The 14,231-nt window shown below is 44.1% G+C and overlaps 1 protein-coding gene across 2 annotated transcripts; it reads left to right on the top strand.

The window, feature by feature from the left end:
- The first annotated feature begins 243 nt into the window (after positions 1-243).
- SMCO1 (single-pass membrane protein with coiled-coil domains 1) lies at positions 244-14,231 on the top strand. Of its 2 annotated transcripts, none has more exons than XM_055111032.2 (3): positions 244-527; positions 11,448-11,597; positions 12,783-14,231. In XM_055111032.2, the coding sequence occupies exons 1-3, from the start codon at positions 484-486 to the stop codon at positions 13,225-13,227; spliced, it is 639 nt and encodes a 212-aa protein (XP_054967007.1). In that variant the 5' UTR covers positions 244-483; the 3' UTR covers positions 13,228-14,231. The 2 variants fall into 2 exon arrangements, with proteins under 2 accessions (XP_054967007.1, XP_054967006.1); XM_055111031.2 differs by lacking the exon at positions 244-527 and adding an exon at positions 5,629-6,054.

The following is a 14,231-nucleotide window of genomic DNA, read 5'->3' as shown; positions in this document are numbered from 1 at the left end:
GGCGTTGACAAGAGGGCTCACCTCGTGCTTTCTAGGTCACTTCTCACAATGTCCCTTCAGCACCTGACCCTATACCCGCCAGTTATTCCTTGGTTATATTAGTAATACAACAAAGAGCAATATTAAGAGCCAATGATTAATAATGTTTATACTAATTATTGATAATATCCATGATCATCTCTATATCTAATTTGTATTATAATTATTCTTATTCTAACTATTTTCTTTATTATACTGAAACAGTTTGTGCCTTCGGTCTCTTGCCTCAGCACCTAGGTAATCCTTCACCCATACATCTCCATATTTTTCTGCTGCCTGAAGAACTGCCTGCTTTTCAGCAGCGGTGAGAGTCTGACTTAGGAGCAACACGTGAGGTCAAACACCTGAGTTAAATTTTGGAAAGTTTCTATATATCTATCGGGGTCTTCAGAAAATCAGCTTGTCTCCCTTTATTTGCTTAAGATCCTGTAATGAGAAGGGAACATGAACCTTCATAGCACCATTTCCATCAGGCATTTCCTGCAGAAGTAAGAGCGAAGTGGGCAAAGTGGGTGATATTGAAGATGGTGGAGCTGGAGGAGCTGATGGCATGATTGGAGGGGGTTCTGGATGAGGGGGACTAGAAGGGTTGGGACATTCAATAGCTGTCTCAGATTGCTCCTCTGGAATCTGCTTTAGCTCTGGGGAATTATTCCCTATGGGCTTGCCTGCCATGGCTGCTAAAAGAACTGAGTCCATTGTACAAAACTTGTAAAGATCTGGGTTGTCTCACAGGGCAGAGAAAGCCTGTACATAGGAGACCTCAGACCATTTGCCCTTCTGTCTGCAGAAAAGATCGAATTTTTGGATAATATTAAAAGCAAGGCTCCCTCCAGTGGGTTTGTCTGTCCCCAGGATGGTAAGAAGGCCATGCCCTTGTGCAATATAACATGAGGTGCTTTTTCTTCAAAGTCTCAAGGTTGAAGAAGTCCCAGTGTTTTAGAATGCACTTGAGAGGAGTGCAGGTTGTAGATGGTCTGTTTCCCATCTAGAAAGAGAAGTGAGAAAAAGCCATCCATTTAGTCTCCTTCCTTTTGGTGTGTGACCCAGGGTGGAGAAGAAGACAGTGGGAGCGTCCCCCCCGACTGTTTTTCCCTCCTTGGTTCCTGGGTCCTGGCACCTTGTTAAATGTGCCACCCATGGTTGTAGGTGTGACTCTCCAAGCCATGGAACCAGAGAAACTAGAAGATGGGATTAGTCATGCCTACCCATGCTATCCTAGTTCTCTGTATTTCCTAGACTTGTGTGATCTGTGTGCCTCCCTGGAAAATGGATCTTGGGAAAAACTATGTAAAAGGCAAGGCTTCTTTAACGGAGGGAATGTGCTGGATTGGCTACTATTATGGCCCGCACTAGGGCATTTACCCTTAGAAAATGGTTCAGGTTAACTTCCAGACTTAAAATCCCCTTACTAATTAAGTACTGTTTTAATTGGAGACAGAATAGGTGCCTTAAAGGGACTTAAGGACCTAATGGCGATTTTCCTGCCGATGGGACAGTATCAGGACTAAAATTTGGCTGCAGAGGACATTTTACTCCTAATTGTTGGGGCAGAATTTTCCTATTCACAGAAGCAGCATAAAGAAAGCTGCAAAATGGAAAAATTGGGAAGCTACAGTGGACCAACAATGTGTCTTACAGAGGGGATTTCTATTTCCACGAGGAGGCGCTGTTGGCTTAAATATACCACGTGCTCGCACGAGGACTAGTAGCGAGTGACCTCACTGTGTGGGAAAGGGGAGGCCCTCTGTTCCTAAAAGATCACAAGATCCTGAACTACATCCATGGTTACTACAGCATTTCCTGATCTTCCCCAACAGGATTACTTCCCTGGGCTGCAAAAATTCCCTCACATTTGACACACAGAGAAAATAAGAGACATAGTGATCGCAGATAGAAAAAGAAGGGAAATTTTGCAACAGGCTAGTTGGGGACCCTTTACCAACACCTGGGCAGGCTATTGGAGGCTGAGTCCAGTCCAGAAGCATTTGAATAACACAAGGGTGTGCACTGGCCAGAAATTCTCAATTGCTTAAGAACTTTTCCTGGCCTCACGGGATGGTCAGGTTTCCTTGTTGAAAGGAAGCTGGTTTGAAGCATGGCCAACGTGCCCAGTGACCCATGGGTATTGGGGGGGGTCTCCATGTTCTCCCCAGTAAGCCTGACATCCAAGTCTCTAAGAATGGCAGCCACACTAACCGTGTCTTTAACTGGCTGATGGATGCTTGTTATTGATTTGATTAGATTTTAAAATGGAGACCAAGAGCCTTGGAATGAAAGGACAGATTTTGAGTCCGCTCCTCTACTCACTGCTCCATTGAATGTTGTACCTTGGGATTCCGGATGAGCTCCCAAAAATGACATGGCTACGTTGTCTAGGGAAACACCCAGGGTCCTTTGTCTTGTGCCAGGGTCCTTTGTCTCCAGCACTTTGGGAGGCTAAGGCAGGTGGATCACTTGAGGTCAGGAGTTAGAGACCAGCCTGGCCAACATGGTGAAACCCCGTCTCTACTAAAAATACAAAAACTAGCTGAGCATCGTGATATGGCTCCATTGTCTGGGGAAACATCCAGGGTCTTTTGTCACATGCCGAGAAAATTAGCAACATAGACACACGTAGAGTGGATTAAGGAGTGGAAAGTTTAGTAGGCAAGAAGGAAGAGAACAGCTCCCCCGTACAATGGGAGGAGGGCTCCAAATGGAATAACCCCCTTTAGCAGAAAGCAGTTGGTTATGTCAGGAGGCTTGAGGAGGTGGCATCTGATTTGCATAGAGCCCAAGGGATTGGTTTGACCAGGTGTGGCATTCATGTAGCCCACAAAAAAACTGGCCCTCCCACCCTAGCCTTTTATTATGCAAATGCAGCTACCTGGCTGGTTGCCATGATGCCTGTACATGTTACTTCTACCTGGCTGGCTGCCGTGATATCTGCACATGTGGCAACAAAGAAAAAGTAGCAGGAACTGCCATATTGGGTGAACCTGGCTCTTAGCCACCAGCATTTACATATGTAAGCCTGTGACTTGCAAATCAATGCTTGCAGGTGTGGTTTTTCCAGCCACTTTCTGTTAGAAAAGAAATGTTTGTGGGGGCTGCTTTTTTATTAAAATAAAAAGCATTACTGAGGACTCTTTTGCCCTTTCTAGCTGACTAAAATAATTTTTTAATAACTCCTGTAATAGTGGTGGTACACACCTGGAATCCCAGCTACTAGGGGGGCTGAGGCAGGAGACCTGCTTGAACCTGGGAGGCAGAGGTTGCAGTAAGCCCAGATCATGCCACTGCACTCCAGCCTGGGCAACAGAGTGAGAGTCCATCTCAAGAAAATAAAATAAATAGAATACAGATGAACAGGCAGTTTTAGTGATGCATAGGGGAAGGCATAGGGGGGTGCTGTTAGATATGTATAGAGAAAGGTATGGGGGGTGCTGTTAGAGATGCATAGAGGAAGATATGGTGGAGGGTGCTGTAGAGCTTCCACACCCTCTCCCCAGCACCATCCCACCAGCGCTTCCTTATATTTGGCAACCCAGAAGCTCATCAAACCTCGTTGTCCAAGAATTTTTATGGAACTTAATCTCCAGCTCACTCATTTCATTTCCTAGAGGTTGGTGGGTGGGGCTGAAAGTTCCAACTTAGAATCACCTGGTCTTTCTAGTGACCAGCCCCATCTGGAGGCTATTCTAGTTGCACCACCCTAAATCACCTCATTAGCATAAACTCACATGTGATCAAAAGGGGCTCATTATGAATAAAAAAAGACACTCCTATCACTCAGGAAATTCCAAGGGTTTTAGGAGCTTTGTGACTGAAATGGGGACAAAGACCAAATATATTTCATATTATACTACAATATCACTGCTAGATTAATCTTTTTTTTTTTTTTTTTTTTTTTTTTTTTTTTGCGATGGAGTCTCGCTGTGTCACCCAGGCTGGAGTGCAGTGGCGCAATTGCTATTTCTGCTCACTGCAACCTCCACCTCCCGGGTTCGAGCGATTCTCCTATCTCAGACTCCCGAGTAGCTGGGACTACAGGTGTGTGCCACCATGCCCAGCTAATTTTTGTATTTTTAGTAGAGATGGGTTTTTGCCATGTTGGCCAGGCTGGTCTCGAATTCCTGACCTCAAGTGATCTACCCACCTCGGCCTCCCAAAATGTTGGGATTACAGGTGAGAGCCACTGCACCTGAGCCTAGATTAATCTTCTAGAACCAACAGCTCACATCTGTCCAAACTCCTTACCAAGCTAGCTAGAAGCATCCCCTCTCTTATAAGCCTTATGTGCTGTCTCCCTGCTAGTATGTTCCTTGAGGACAAGGATTTTGCCTTACTTATCACTATATTACCAGTGCCTGGAATAGTGCTGCTCATCCATTCGTAGGTTTTATCCATTCAATTAATATCTATGATGTTCAGTAAATATTGAATAAGTGAATAAAGTATTCAGTGAAAGAACAAATACGTGACATGGCTCTTACCAGTTTAAATGGTGTGGTTATTTTCTTTTTCTTATATGAATCTTTTGCTCAAAACATACCTACTCATTGTTTCCTGAACACATCATTTACTTTGCCACCTCTGTGATTTTGCTCACACAATTTCTCCAGTTCGTAACACCCTTAACACTCTTCTCTGATAATCAAAGACCTTGACCTTTAAGGCCAAGCCAAGTACCACCTTCAGGGTGAATATTTCCCCAAGGACCCAAGATTTCAGTGACTTAGTCTCTCAACTTCTATTATTTTTATGGTCTCTATCTACTTAGCACACATCCCATATACATTTTCTATTTAAGGATATATTCTTTCTTCCCAATTAGATTTTAAATCTCATGAAAACAGCAGTCCTATTTTATTTCCACATTTATATTCAATTCCTAATCTAATATATATAATTATATAAAATTATATATAATATATTTTATATAAGATATAAATTATATTATATATTATATATATAATTATATGTATAATTTTATATATAATTATATATATATATATATATATATATATATATATATCCTCTTGCCCGGGCTGGAGTGCAGTGGCATGATCATAGCTCACTGCAGCTTCGAACTCCTGGGCTCAAGCAGTCCTCCCACTTCAGCCTCTTGAGTTGCTGGGACTACAGGCATGCACCACCACTCCTGGCTAATTTTTGTATTTTTTGTGGAGACAGTCTCGCTCTGTGGCCCAGGCTGGTCTTGAATTCCTGGGCTCAAGCAATCCTCCCACCTTGGCTTCCCCAAGTGCTGGGATTACAGGAGTGAGCCACCATGCCCAGCCATAACAAGCATTTAGTAGTTTCTAATGATAGTTAGGTTTTTTGCTTTGATATCATCATCATAAAAGATCTGGGGCACTCTTTAAACCTAATTTAGGTTGTAATTGAATAATGAAGCTGTTAAAATATGACAGTAATATTTCCGTCAAACTTAATCCTATACGTTACGTTAATGTATCTGTATATACATTTACCATAATGTACACAGTCATTAATTATACATGGTTGTTGCTGTATGTTGATGTACTATGGTTCAGTTTTCAAAGGCAAATGTTATAGTGCATTCCAGGACACCTGTGTCCACGAGATAAGTTCTTTGAAACTATATTTGGATCTGCAGGCTATTAAAAGCTTCTTGTACTGAGTGACCTTTCAGGCAGAATGTAGACTGAGTGCTCCTGCTACTGCTGCCTGTTGCTGAGAGGAAGACCGCAGAAAATTCTGGATTCAAACATTTTTTGCTTTTTTTGTTTTGCTTTGTTTTTGTTTTCTTTCCTTTTGCCTTCAGAAGATGAACAATGAAACCACAACCCTGATATCCTTGAAGGAGGCAATGAAAAGGTTGCTGAGGGCTATAGGGAGGGAGCAAGCATGGGTCTCCTATCCTGGGAAGATGGGTAAGAGAAGAATGAAGAATAGAAATAAAGAACTGCAGACATGCTCATTAGAATTCTGTCTCTGTGGCCGGTGCGGTGGCTCACACCTGCAATCCCAGCACACTGGGAGGCCGAGGTGGGTGGATCACAGGGTCAAGAGATTGAGACCAGCCTGGCGAACATGGTGAAACCCTGCCTCTACTAAAAATACAAAAATTACCCAGGCATGGTGGCGGGCGCCTGTAGTCCCAGCTACTCGGGAGGCTGAGGCAGGAGAATCACTTGAACCCGGGAGGTGGAGGTTGCAGTGAGCCAAGATCGTGCCACTGCACTCCAGCCTTGCAACAGAGCAAGACTCCGTCCAAAAAAAGAATTCCATCTCTATTACAGTGGTTTAAGTCTTCCAGGCCCAAACCTATGTAAATTAACAATAAAGAAAAGTCTGCTCCCAGGTGCTGTAACTCCATTGAATGTATGCATATGCTAAATCCTAGATTTACAAAAATAAGTAAAATGTGGTTTCTGCCCTCAAGGAGCTCACAGCCTGTAGGAAAGAGAAAAGTTTGAAAAACATACAATTTAATGTGACTGACCTTACAATGGTGATGTTCCTAAAGGTCTATGCGAACATGAAGGGAGGATCAACCAATTTTGCCTTTGACACTAGAAAAAGGAATTCTTCATATAGGGTCATTTAAGCTGGATCTTAAAGTGCAAGTAGGAGCTTATGAGGGAGAAAAATATGGGAAGGCATTCTAGGCTGAGGAAACAGTGCGTGTAAGCCATATGTAAGCTTGGAACCACATAATGTATTCAAGCAGCAACTAGATGTCTCGTGTAATTGGTAACTAGGATGGGTGAGGGGACTGGTGGAAGACAGGAGCAAAGGGTGAAGGCCCTTGACTTTCCTGCTGAGGAGATCCAGTTTGCCTCTGAGTATATCACTGGGCAAGCCAGGATGACATAAACCATTTGTAATCAGTTGAGTCACAGAATCGGAATTGTGTTTTAGAAGAATGTGTCTGGAGGATGGATGGGAAATGGAAAACGGGGGTCCAGTTAGGCTACGGTAATCTTGGGTCCTAGTGAAAGATGATGAGAAACTCATTTGATGGAGATGGAGAGGCAGGAATGGGTTAGAGAGACATAAATCAGGGGAAGAAAAAAGTTGACAATTATTCTGAGATTTCTAGTTCAAGCAATTGATTGGATGGTGAGGTCATTAACGAAACTAGGGAACTGTACTAAAACAAAACAAAACAGCCTGCGCTGAGATTTGCATGTTGGTTGAGATTTATCTGGAAAGGCCTGGGACTGTCCTTTGGTGAGAGGATTCCAAAGAACTGCTGCAACTGTAAATTTTTATACTGATTGACAAGCTAGACTTCTTCCCTAAGTTTCAAACTACAGATGACCTATAAGCAATATAGTCTTAAAGGTCTAAAAGTTAACACAAAATAGTACGCCAAATGACTTTTTTTTTTTTTTTTTTTTGAGACAGAGTCTTACTCTGTCACCAGGCTGGAGTGCAGTGGCGCGATCTCAGCTCACTGCAACCTCCGCCTCCCAGGTTCAAGTGATTCTCCTGCCTCAGCCTCCTGAGTAACTGGGACTACAGGTGTGCATCACCACACCCGGCTAATTTTTGTATTTTTAGTAAAGAAGGGGTTTTACCATGTTGGCCAGGATGGTCTCGATCTCTTGACCTCATGATCCACCTGCCTTGGCCTCCCAAATGGCTGGGATTACAGGCTTGAGCCACTGCACCCGGCCAACTTTTTTTTTTTTTTTTTTTTTGACACAGGGTCTTGCTGTGTTGCTCAGGCTGAGTGCAGTGGCATGATCACAGCTCACTGCAGCTTTGAACTCCTGGGCTGAAGCAATTCTCATACCTCAGCTTCCCCAGTAGCTGGGACCACAAGTGTGCACACCACCACACTAGGCTAATTTTTTATTTTTTGTAGAGATGAGGTCTCACTATGTTGCCCAAGCTGGTCTCAAACTCCTGGACTCAAGTGTTCCACCCACCTTGGCCTCCCAAACTGCTGTGATTACAGTTGTGAGCCACTGCACCTAGCTCAAATCACATGGTTTTGACTTGTAGACAGAAATTACAGGCATATCAGGTCACACAGGCTTCTATTCCTACAAAATGAACATTTTATACTGAGTCTTATCTATGTGTAAAGCAGTGACAACATTTCTTCATAGTAATTTCTGAAGATGGGGGAGGTATTAGTAGGTTAAGCTTAGGAGAGTTGAGTTTGACATCTCCATCTTTGTGGAGATGCACAAAACATATTGAAAATACATCTCTAGGCCGGGTGCGGTGGCTCACGCCTGTAATCCCAGAACTTTGGGAGGCCGAGGTGGGCAGATCGCCTGAGGTCAGGAGTTCGAGACTAGCCTGGCCAACATGGTGAAACCCCATGTCTACTAAAAATACAAAAATTAGCCGGATGTGGTGGCGCCTGTAATCCCAGCTACTCGGGAGACTGAGGCAGGAGAATCACTTGAACCTGGGAGACAGAGGTTGCAGTGAGCCAGGATCATGCCACTGTACTCCAGCCTGGCGACAGAGCAAGACTCCGTCTCAAAAAAAAAAAAAAAAAAAGAAAGGAAATACAGGTTTAAAGCTTAGGAGAGATGTAGTACCTGAAGGTGAATTAGCCTAGGGAGAAATTTAGGACCAAGAATAAAAGATGATCAAGCATAGAATGCTGGGCAGCCACAAAGGTATTCAGGTCACTGGGGATACGGAAGCTCAGAGAAGTAGCATGTGTGTTGACGCATCACTTCCCTCATAACGACAATCTAGGTGGCCCAGGCATGTTTCCCTCATAACAACAATCTACTTGGCCCAGGCAAGTTTCCCTCATAACGACAATCTAGGCGGCCCAGGCAAGTTTCCCTCATAACCACAATCTAGGCGGCCCAGGCAAGTTTCCCTCATAACCACAATCTAGGTGGCTCAGGCAGGTTTCCCTCATAACGACAATCTAGGTGGCCCAGGCAGGTTTCCCTCATAAGGACAATCTAGGTGGCCCAGGCAAGTTTCCCTCATAAGGACAATCTAGGTGGCCCAGGCAAGTTTCCCTCATAACCACAATCTAGGTGGCTCAGGCAGGTTTCCCTCATAACGACAATCTAGGTGGCCCAGGCAGGTTTCCCTCATAAGGACAATCTAGGTGGCCCAGGCAGGTTTCCCTCATAACAATCTACTTGGCGCAGGCAAGTTTCCCTCATAAAGACAATCTAGGCGGCCCAGGCAGGTTTCCCTCATAACAACAATCTAGGTGGCCCAGGCAAGTTTCCCTCATAACGACAATCTAGGTGGCCCAGGCAAGTTTCCCTCATAACAACAATCTACTTGGCCCAGGCAGGTTTCCCTCATAACAACAATCTAGGTGGCCCAGGCAAGTTTCCCTCATAACAACAATCTAGGCGGCCCAGGCAAGTTTCCCTCATAACCACAGTCTAGGCGGCCCAGGCAGGTTTCCCTCATAAGGACAATCTAGGCGGCCCAGGCAGGTTTCCCTCATAAGGACAATCTAGGCGGCCCAGGCAGGTTTCCCTCATAAGGACAATCTAGGCGGCCCAGGCAGGTTTCCCTCATAAGGACAATCTAGGCGGCCCAGGCAGGTTTCCCTCATAAGGACAATCTAGGCGGCCCAGGCAGGTTTCCCTCATAAGGACAATCTAGGCGGCCCAGGCAGGTTTCCCTCATAAGGACAATCTAGGCGGCCCAGGCAGGTTTCCCTCATAAGGACAATCTAGGCGGCCCAGGCAGGTTTCCCTCATAAGGACAATCTAGGCGGCCCAGGCAGGTTTCCCTCATAAGGACAATCTAGGCGGCCCAGGCAGGTTTCCCTCATAACGACAATCTACTTGGTAGAGGCAAGTTTCCCTCATAAAGACAATCTAGGTGGCCCAGGCAAGTTTCCCTCATAACGACAATCTAGGCGGCCCAGGCAGGTTTCCCTCATAACGACAATCTACTTGGCAGAGGCAAGTTTCCCTCATAAAGACAATCTAGGTGGCCCAGGCAAGTTTCCCTCATAATGACAATCTAGGTGGCCCAGGCAAGTTTCCCTCATAATGACAATCTAGGTGGCCCAGGCAAGTTTCCTTCATAAGGACAATCTAGGTGGCTCAGGCAAGTGAATTGTGTTGCTCCAGTCTTTGTGGTTAATTAGACATAATGCTGGTGCCACAGCAGCCTCTGATGATCATGGCTGTTCGGAGCTACTCAAATCCCCATTTTGGGTTACAGAACTCAGCATTTCATTCTCATCAAAGATGTCAATCATACAGGGAAACTTTTATTACTGTGCAAGACCTTTGCTGGGTATTGGGGGACAGACATAAAGGTATCTAAGAAATAGTCTCTGATTCCTTCCCTCCAAGAACGTAGTTTAGTTCATGAAAGGCTAACCCTAATAGTAAAGCAGGAGGTGGGGAGATGGGTTCACAGAGGCAGTGCTTGTAAGCGAGAAGCAGGAGGGCAAGGAGATCACCAGGTAGATGGGGATTCAAAAAGGCAGTGGATTTGAGCTGATTCTGGAAGAAAGGATAAGAGTTGGACAATTAGAATCGGGTAGAAAATAGGGTATAAGCCATATGTAAGCTTGGAACCACATAATGTATTCAAGCAGCAACTAGATGTCTCATGTAATTGGTGACTAGGATGGGTGAGGGGACTGGCGGAAGATAGGAGCAAAGGGTGAAGGCCCTTGACTTTCCTGCCGAGGAGATCCAGATTATATACTGGTCTCGGCACTAGCTAACTTTATGACATTAGGTCTCAATCCTCTTGAGACTCAATTTCTTTAATAGTAAAATAGTAAAAATGACTGCTTTACTTTTTATGGTTGCTGTGAACACCAAAGTAATGCTTACATAAAATATTCTCTAAAGCGTAAGGTATAGCCCGGGCATGGTGGCTCATGGCTGTATTCCCAGTACTTTGGGAGGCTAAGACAGGTGGATCACTGGAGCCCAGGTGTTGAAGACCAGCCAAACATAGCAATACCTGGTCTCTACAAAAAATATTTTTAAAAAATTAGCCAGGTATGGTGGCACACAACTGTAGTCCTAGCTACTCGGGAGGCTGAGGTGGGAAGATCACTTGAGCCTGGGAGGTAGTGATTGTGCCACTGCACTCCAGTTTGGGTGACAGAGTGAGACTCTGTATTAGAAAATAAATAAATACGTAAAGTATAAGGTATAGTACAAAAACAAGACACAACAGGCAATTCAAATAATTAGACAATTCAAAAGTTTGCAATATATGGAATGAAAGGACAAGGATGATGGCTAGAGGGAACGGCAAATGGAGCCATTTGTTGAAACTTTCAAATTCAAATAGCTACCCATTTTCCCTTCATAGTTTAAAGTAAAAGTAAAAAAAAAAAAAAAGTTATCCAAATTTGGTAATGGTTGTAAATAATGTATTAGAGCCTCAGCTTAAATCAAAACCTTAGTTTTGTCCTGTAACCTAAACTAACCCTTGATTCTGTTATCCTACAGAGTAGACCACAAACTCCAAGCGTTAGAAACACAGTTCAAAGAACTAGACTTCACCAAGGATAACCTGATGCAGAAATTCCAACATCATAGTAAGGCTTTGGCAAGCCAAGCAGCCCAAGATGAGATGTGGACAGCAGTTCGGGCACTCCAGTGAGTATCAATTGAGAAATCAGTGGGATTCTGTGGCTTTGTGAGAGCTTCCAGTGGTCATTGCAAAATTGAATTTCTTAGTATGTTTCCCACAATGGATTGTAAAGCAATTACATTTTCTTAGGTTCATCTATTTTTTTAAAAAGGATTAATTTGGCCGGGCACAGTGGCTCACACCTGTAATCCCAGCACTTTGGGAGGCTGAGGCGGGCGGATCACAAGGTCAGGAGATCGAGACCACCCTGGCTGACACAGTGAAACCCTGCCTCTACTAAAAATACAAAAAAAAAAAAAAAATTAGCTGGGCGTGGTGGCAGGCACCTGTAGTCCCAACTACTCGGGAGGCTGAGGCAGGAGAATGGCGTGAACCTGGGAGGCGGAGCTTGCAGTGAGCCGAGATCTCACCACTGCACTCCAGCCTGGGTGACAAAGCGAGACTCCGTCTCAAAGAAAAAAAAAAAAGATTAATTTGAGCATCTCTTTATATGCCAGGCACTATAGTACACATCTCATCACAGAGTCTCTTGCTTGCCAAAGCCTTATTTGCATTAATTTTTTCTTCTTTTTTTTTTTTTTTTTGAGATGGAGTCTCACTCTGTCACCCAGGCTGGAGTGCAGTGGGGCAATCTTGGCTCCCTGCAACCTCCACCTCCTGGGTTCACACCATTCTCCTGCCTCAGCCTCCCGAGTAGCTGGGATTACAGGCGCCCGCCACCATGCCCGGCTAATTTTTGTATTTTTAGTAGAGACAGGGTTTCACCATGTTGGCCAGGCTGGTCTCAAACTCCTGACCTCAGGTGATCCACCCACCTCGGCCTCCCACAGTGCTGGGATTACAGGCATGAGCCACCACGCCCAGCCTATCTGCATTAATTCTAAAGTGAGTACTGGCTGGGCATGATGGCTCACGCCTTTAATCCCAGCACTCTGGGAAGCCGAGGCAACAGGATCACTTGAGCTCAGGAGTTTGAGAACAGCCTGGGCAACAAAGTGAGACCCTGTCTCTTAAAAAAAAATAAAAGGTAAGTATTTGAATTTGAATTTAAATTCTAAAGTAAATATTTTCTAAATTACAACAGCTGGTTCTCCTAGTGGGTTCATATTGAGTTATCCTAAAAGAACTCATTTTCTGTTTCTATATAAAATATTTTTGACCGCTTAAGAAGCTCTCCATATTTTTTGTAGGCTCACTTCAATGGAATTGAATATTTTATACAGCTACGTCATTGAAGTACTTATCTGCTTGCATACTCGTGTGCTTGAGAAGCTGCCAGACCTGGTGAGAGGTCTTCCAACCTTAGCCTCTGTACTCAGAAGAAAAGTTAAGAACAAGCGCGTTAGAGTTGTATGGGAGTCCATACTGGAGGAGTGTGGGCTGCAAGAAGGAGACATCACAGCACTCTGTACCTTCTTTATTGCACGTGGTAACAAGGCAGAACACTATACTGCTAAAGTGAGGCAGATGTACATCAGGGATGTCACGTTCCTAATTACTAACATGGTAAAGAACCAGGCTCTGCAGGACAGTTTGCTGAGGGCTGTGCAGGTAATTGAGAAGGGGAAAGCAGTTAGGACCCCTGAAAAGCAAAAGTCATCCCTCAAAGAGTTGATACCATCCATCAAAAACTAACCTGTTACCCTATGACCCAGTGATTCCACCTACAGTAATTTATCTTGGAAACAGCAAAAAGTATGCACAATTTATTATAGTCTTATTTTTATAGCAAAGAGTGAGAGGATGTTAAATAAATTATGACAAATTGATACAATAGATACTTTCTTTGCAGCCATATAAAAGAATGAAGAAGCTCTTTGTGTAATGATATGAAGTGATCACCAAATGTATTGTTGTTTTCAAATGTTTATTTCCAATATACATTGCTAAGTGGAAAAAAGGTGACAAATATATATATAAATATATCTATAACACATATTAGTTTACATATCCATAAACTTCTGCAGAGATACACAAGACAGTGATAACATTAGTTGTCAGGAAAGAAAGCTAAGAGGCTAGGGGTCAAAGACAAGAGGAAGTCGTTTTCACTGTTAATCCATTTTTTACATTTTCAATTTTGAACCATGCGAATGTATTACCTATTTAAAAAATAAACAAGGCCGGACATGGTGGCTCATGCCTATAATCCAAGCACCTTAGGAGGCCAAGGTAGGAGGATCACTTGAGCTCAGGGGTTTCAGACCAGCCTGGGCAACATAGTGATAGCAATAGGAGGCAGGTAAATTCCTAGGCAGACAGGGAGGGGTCCCTGGTGAAACTCAACCTTCAAGCCAAGGACAGTCTAAAGCCTGAAAACCAAGCTATGAGTTCTGGATAAATCCATGAGCCAGACTGAGAGCTCCCATTGTCGTCTGGCACCCTCTCTCCTGATTGGTCCTTACCCTTCACCTATTTTATACATACCTACCCTTCCGCGATTGGTCCTCTACACTATCGTGCCTATTTCTGAATGGTGCTTTGTCAAGCATAGCCACAGACCAATCAGCATGCACTTGCCCATTTCTAGCCCACAAAAACCCATAGACTCAGGCTCGTGGCCAGCAACCCACCTTCAGGTCCCCTCTCACTGTCAAGAGCCATTCTGTCACTCAATAAATTCTACTCTGCCTTACTCA

Source organism: Pan paniscus, chromosome 2 (genome assembly GCF_029289425.2).
Source record: "Pan paniscus chromosome 2, NHGRI_mPanPan1-v2.0_pri, whole genome shotgun sequence".
Classification (NCBI taxonomy): Eukaryota; Metazoa; Chordata; class Mammalia; order Primates; family Hominidae; genus Pan; species Pan paniscus.
Note: the sequence above shows the minus strand (reverse complement) of the source record. Positions and strands in the feature narration are given on the sequence as shown.

Bases quoted from the DNA above. Each gene is read 5' to 3' on its own strand.
- SMCO1 (XM_055111031.2), top strand. From the start codon at position 5,834: ATGAACAATGAAACCACAACCCTGATATCCTTGAAGGAGGCAATGAAA. The intron at 6,055-11,447 runs GTGGGTGGATCA...GTTATCCTACAG, and splicing joins CAGCACACTGGGAGGCCGAG to AGTAGACCACAAACTCCAAG. The intron at 11,598-12,782 runs GTGAGTATCAAT...TATTTTTTGTAG, and splicing joins ACAGCAGTTCGGGCACTCCA to GCTCACTTCAATGGAATTGA.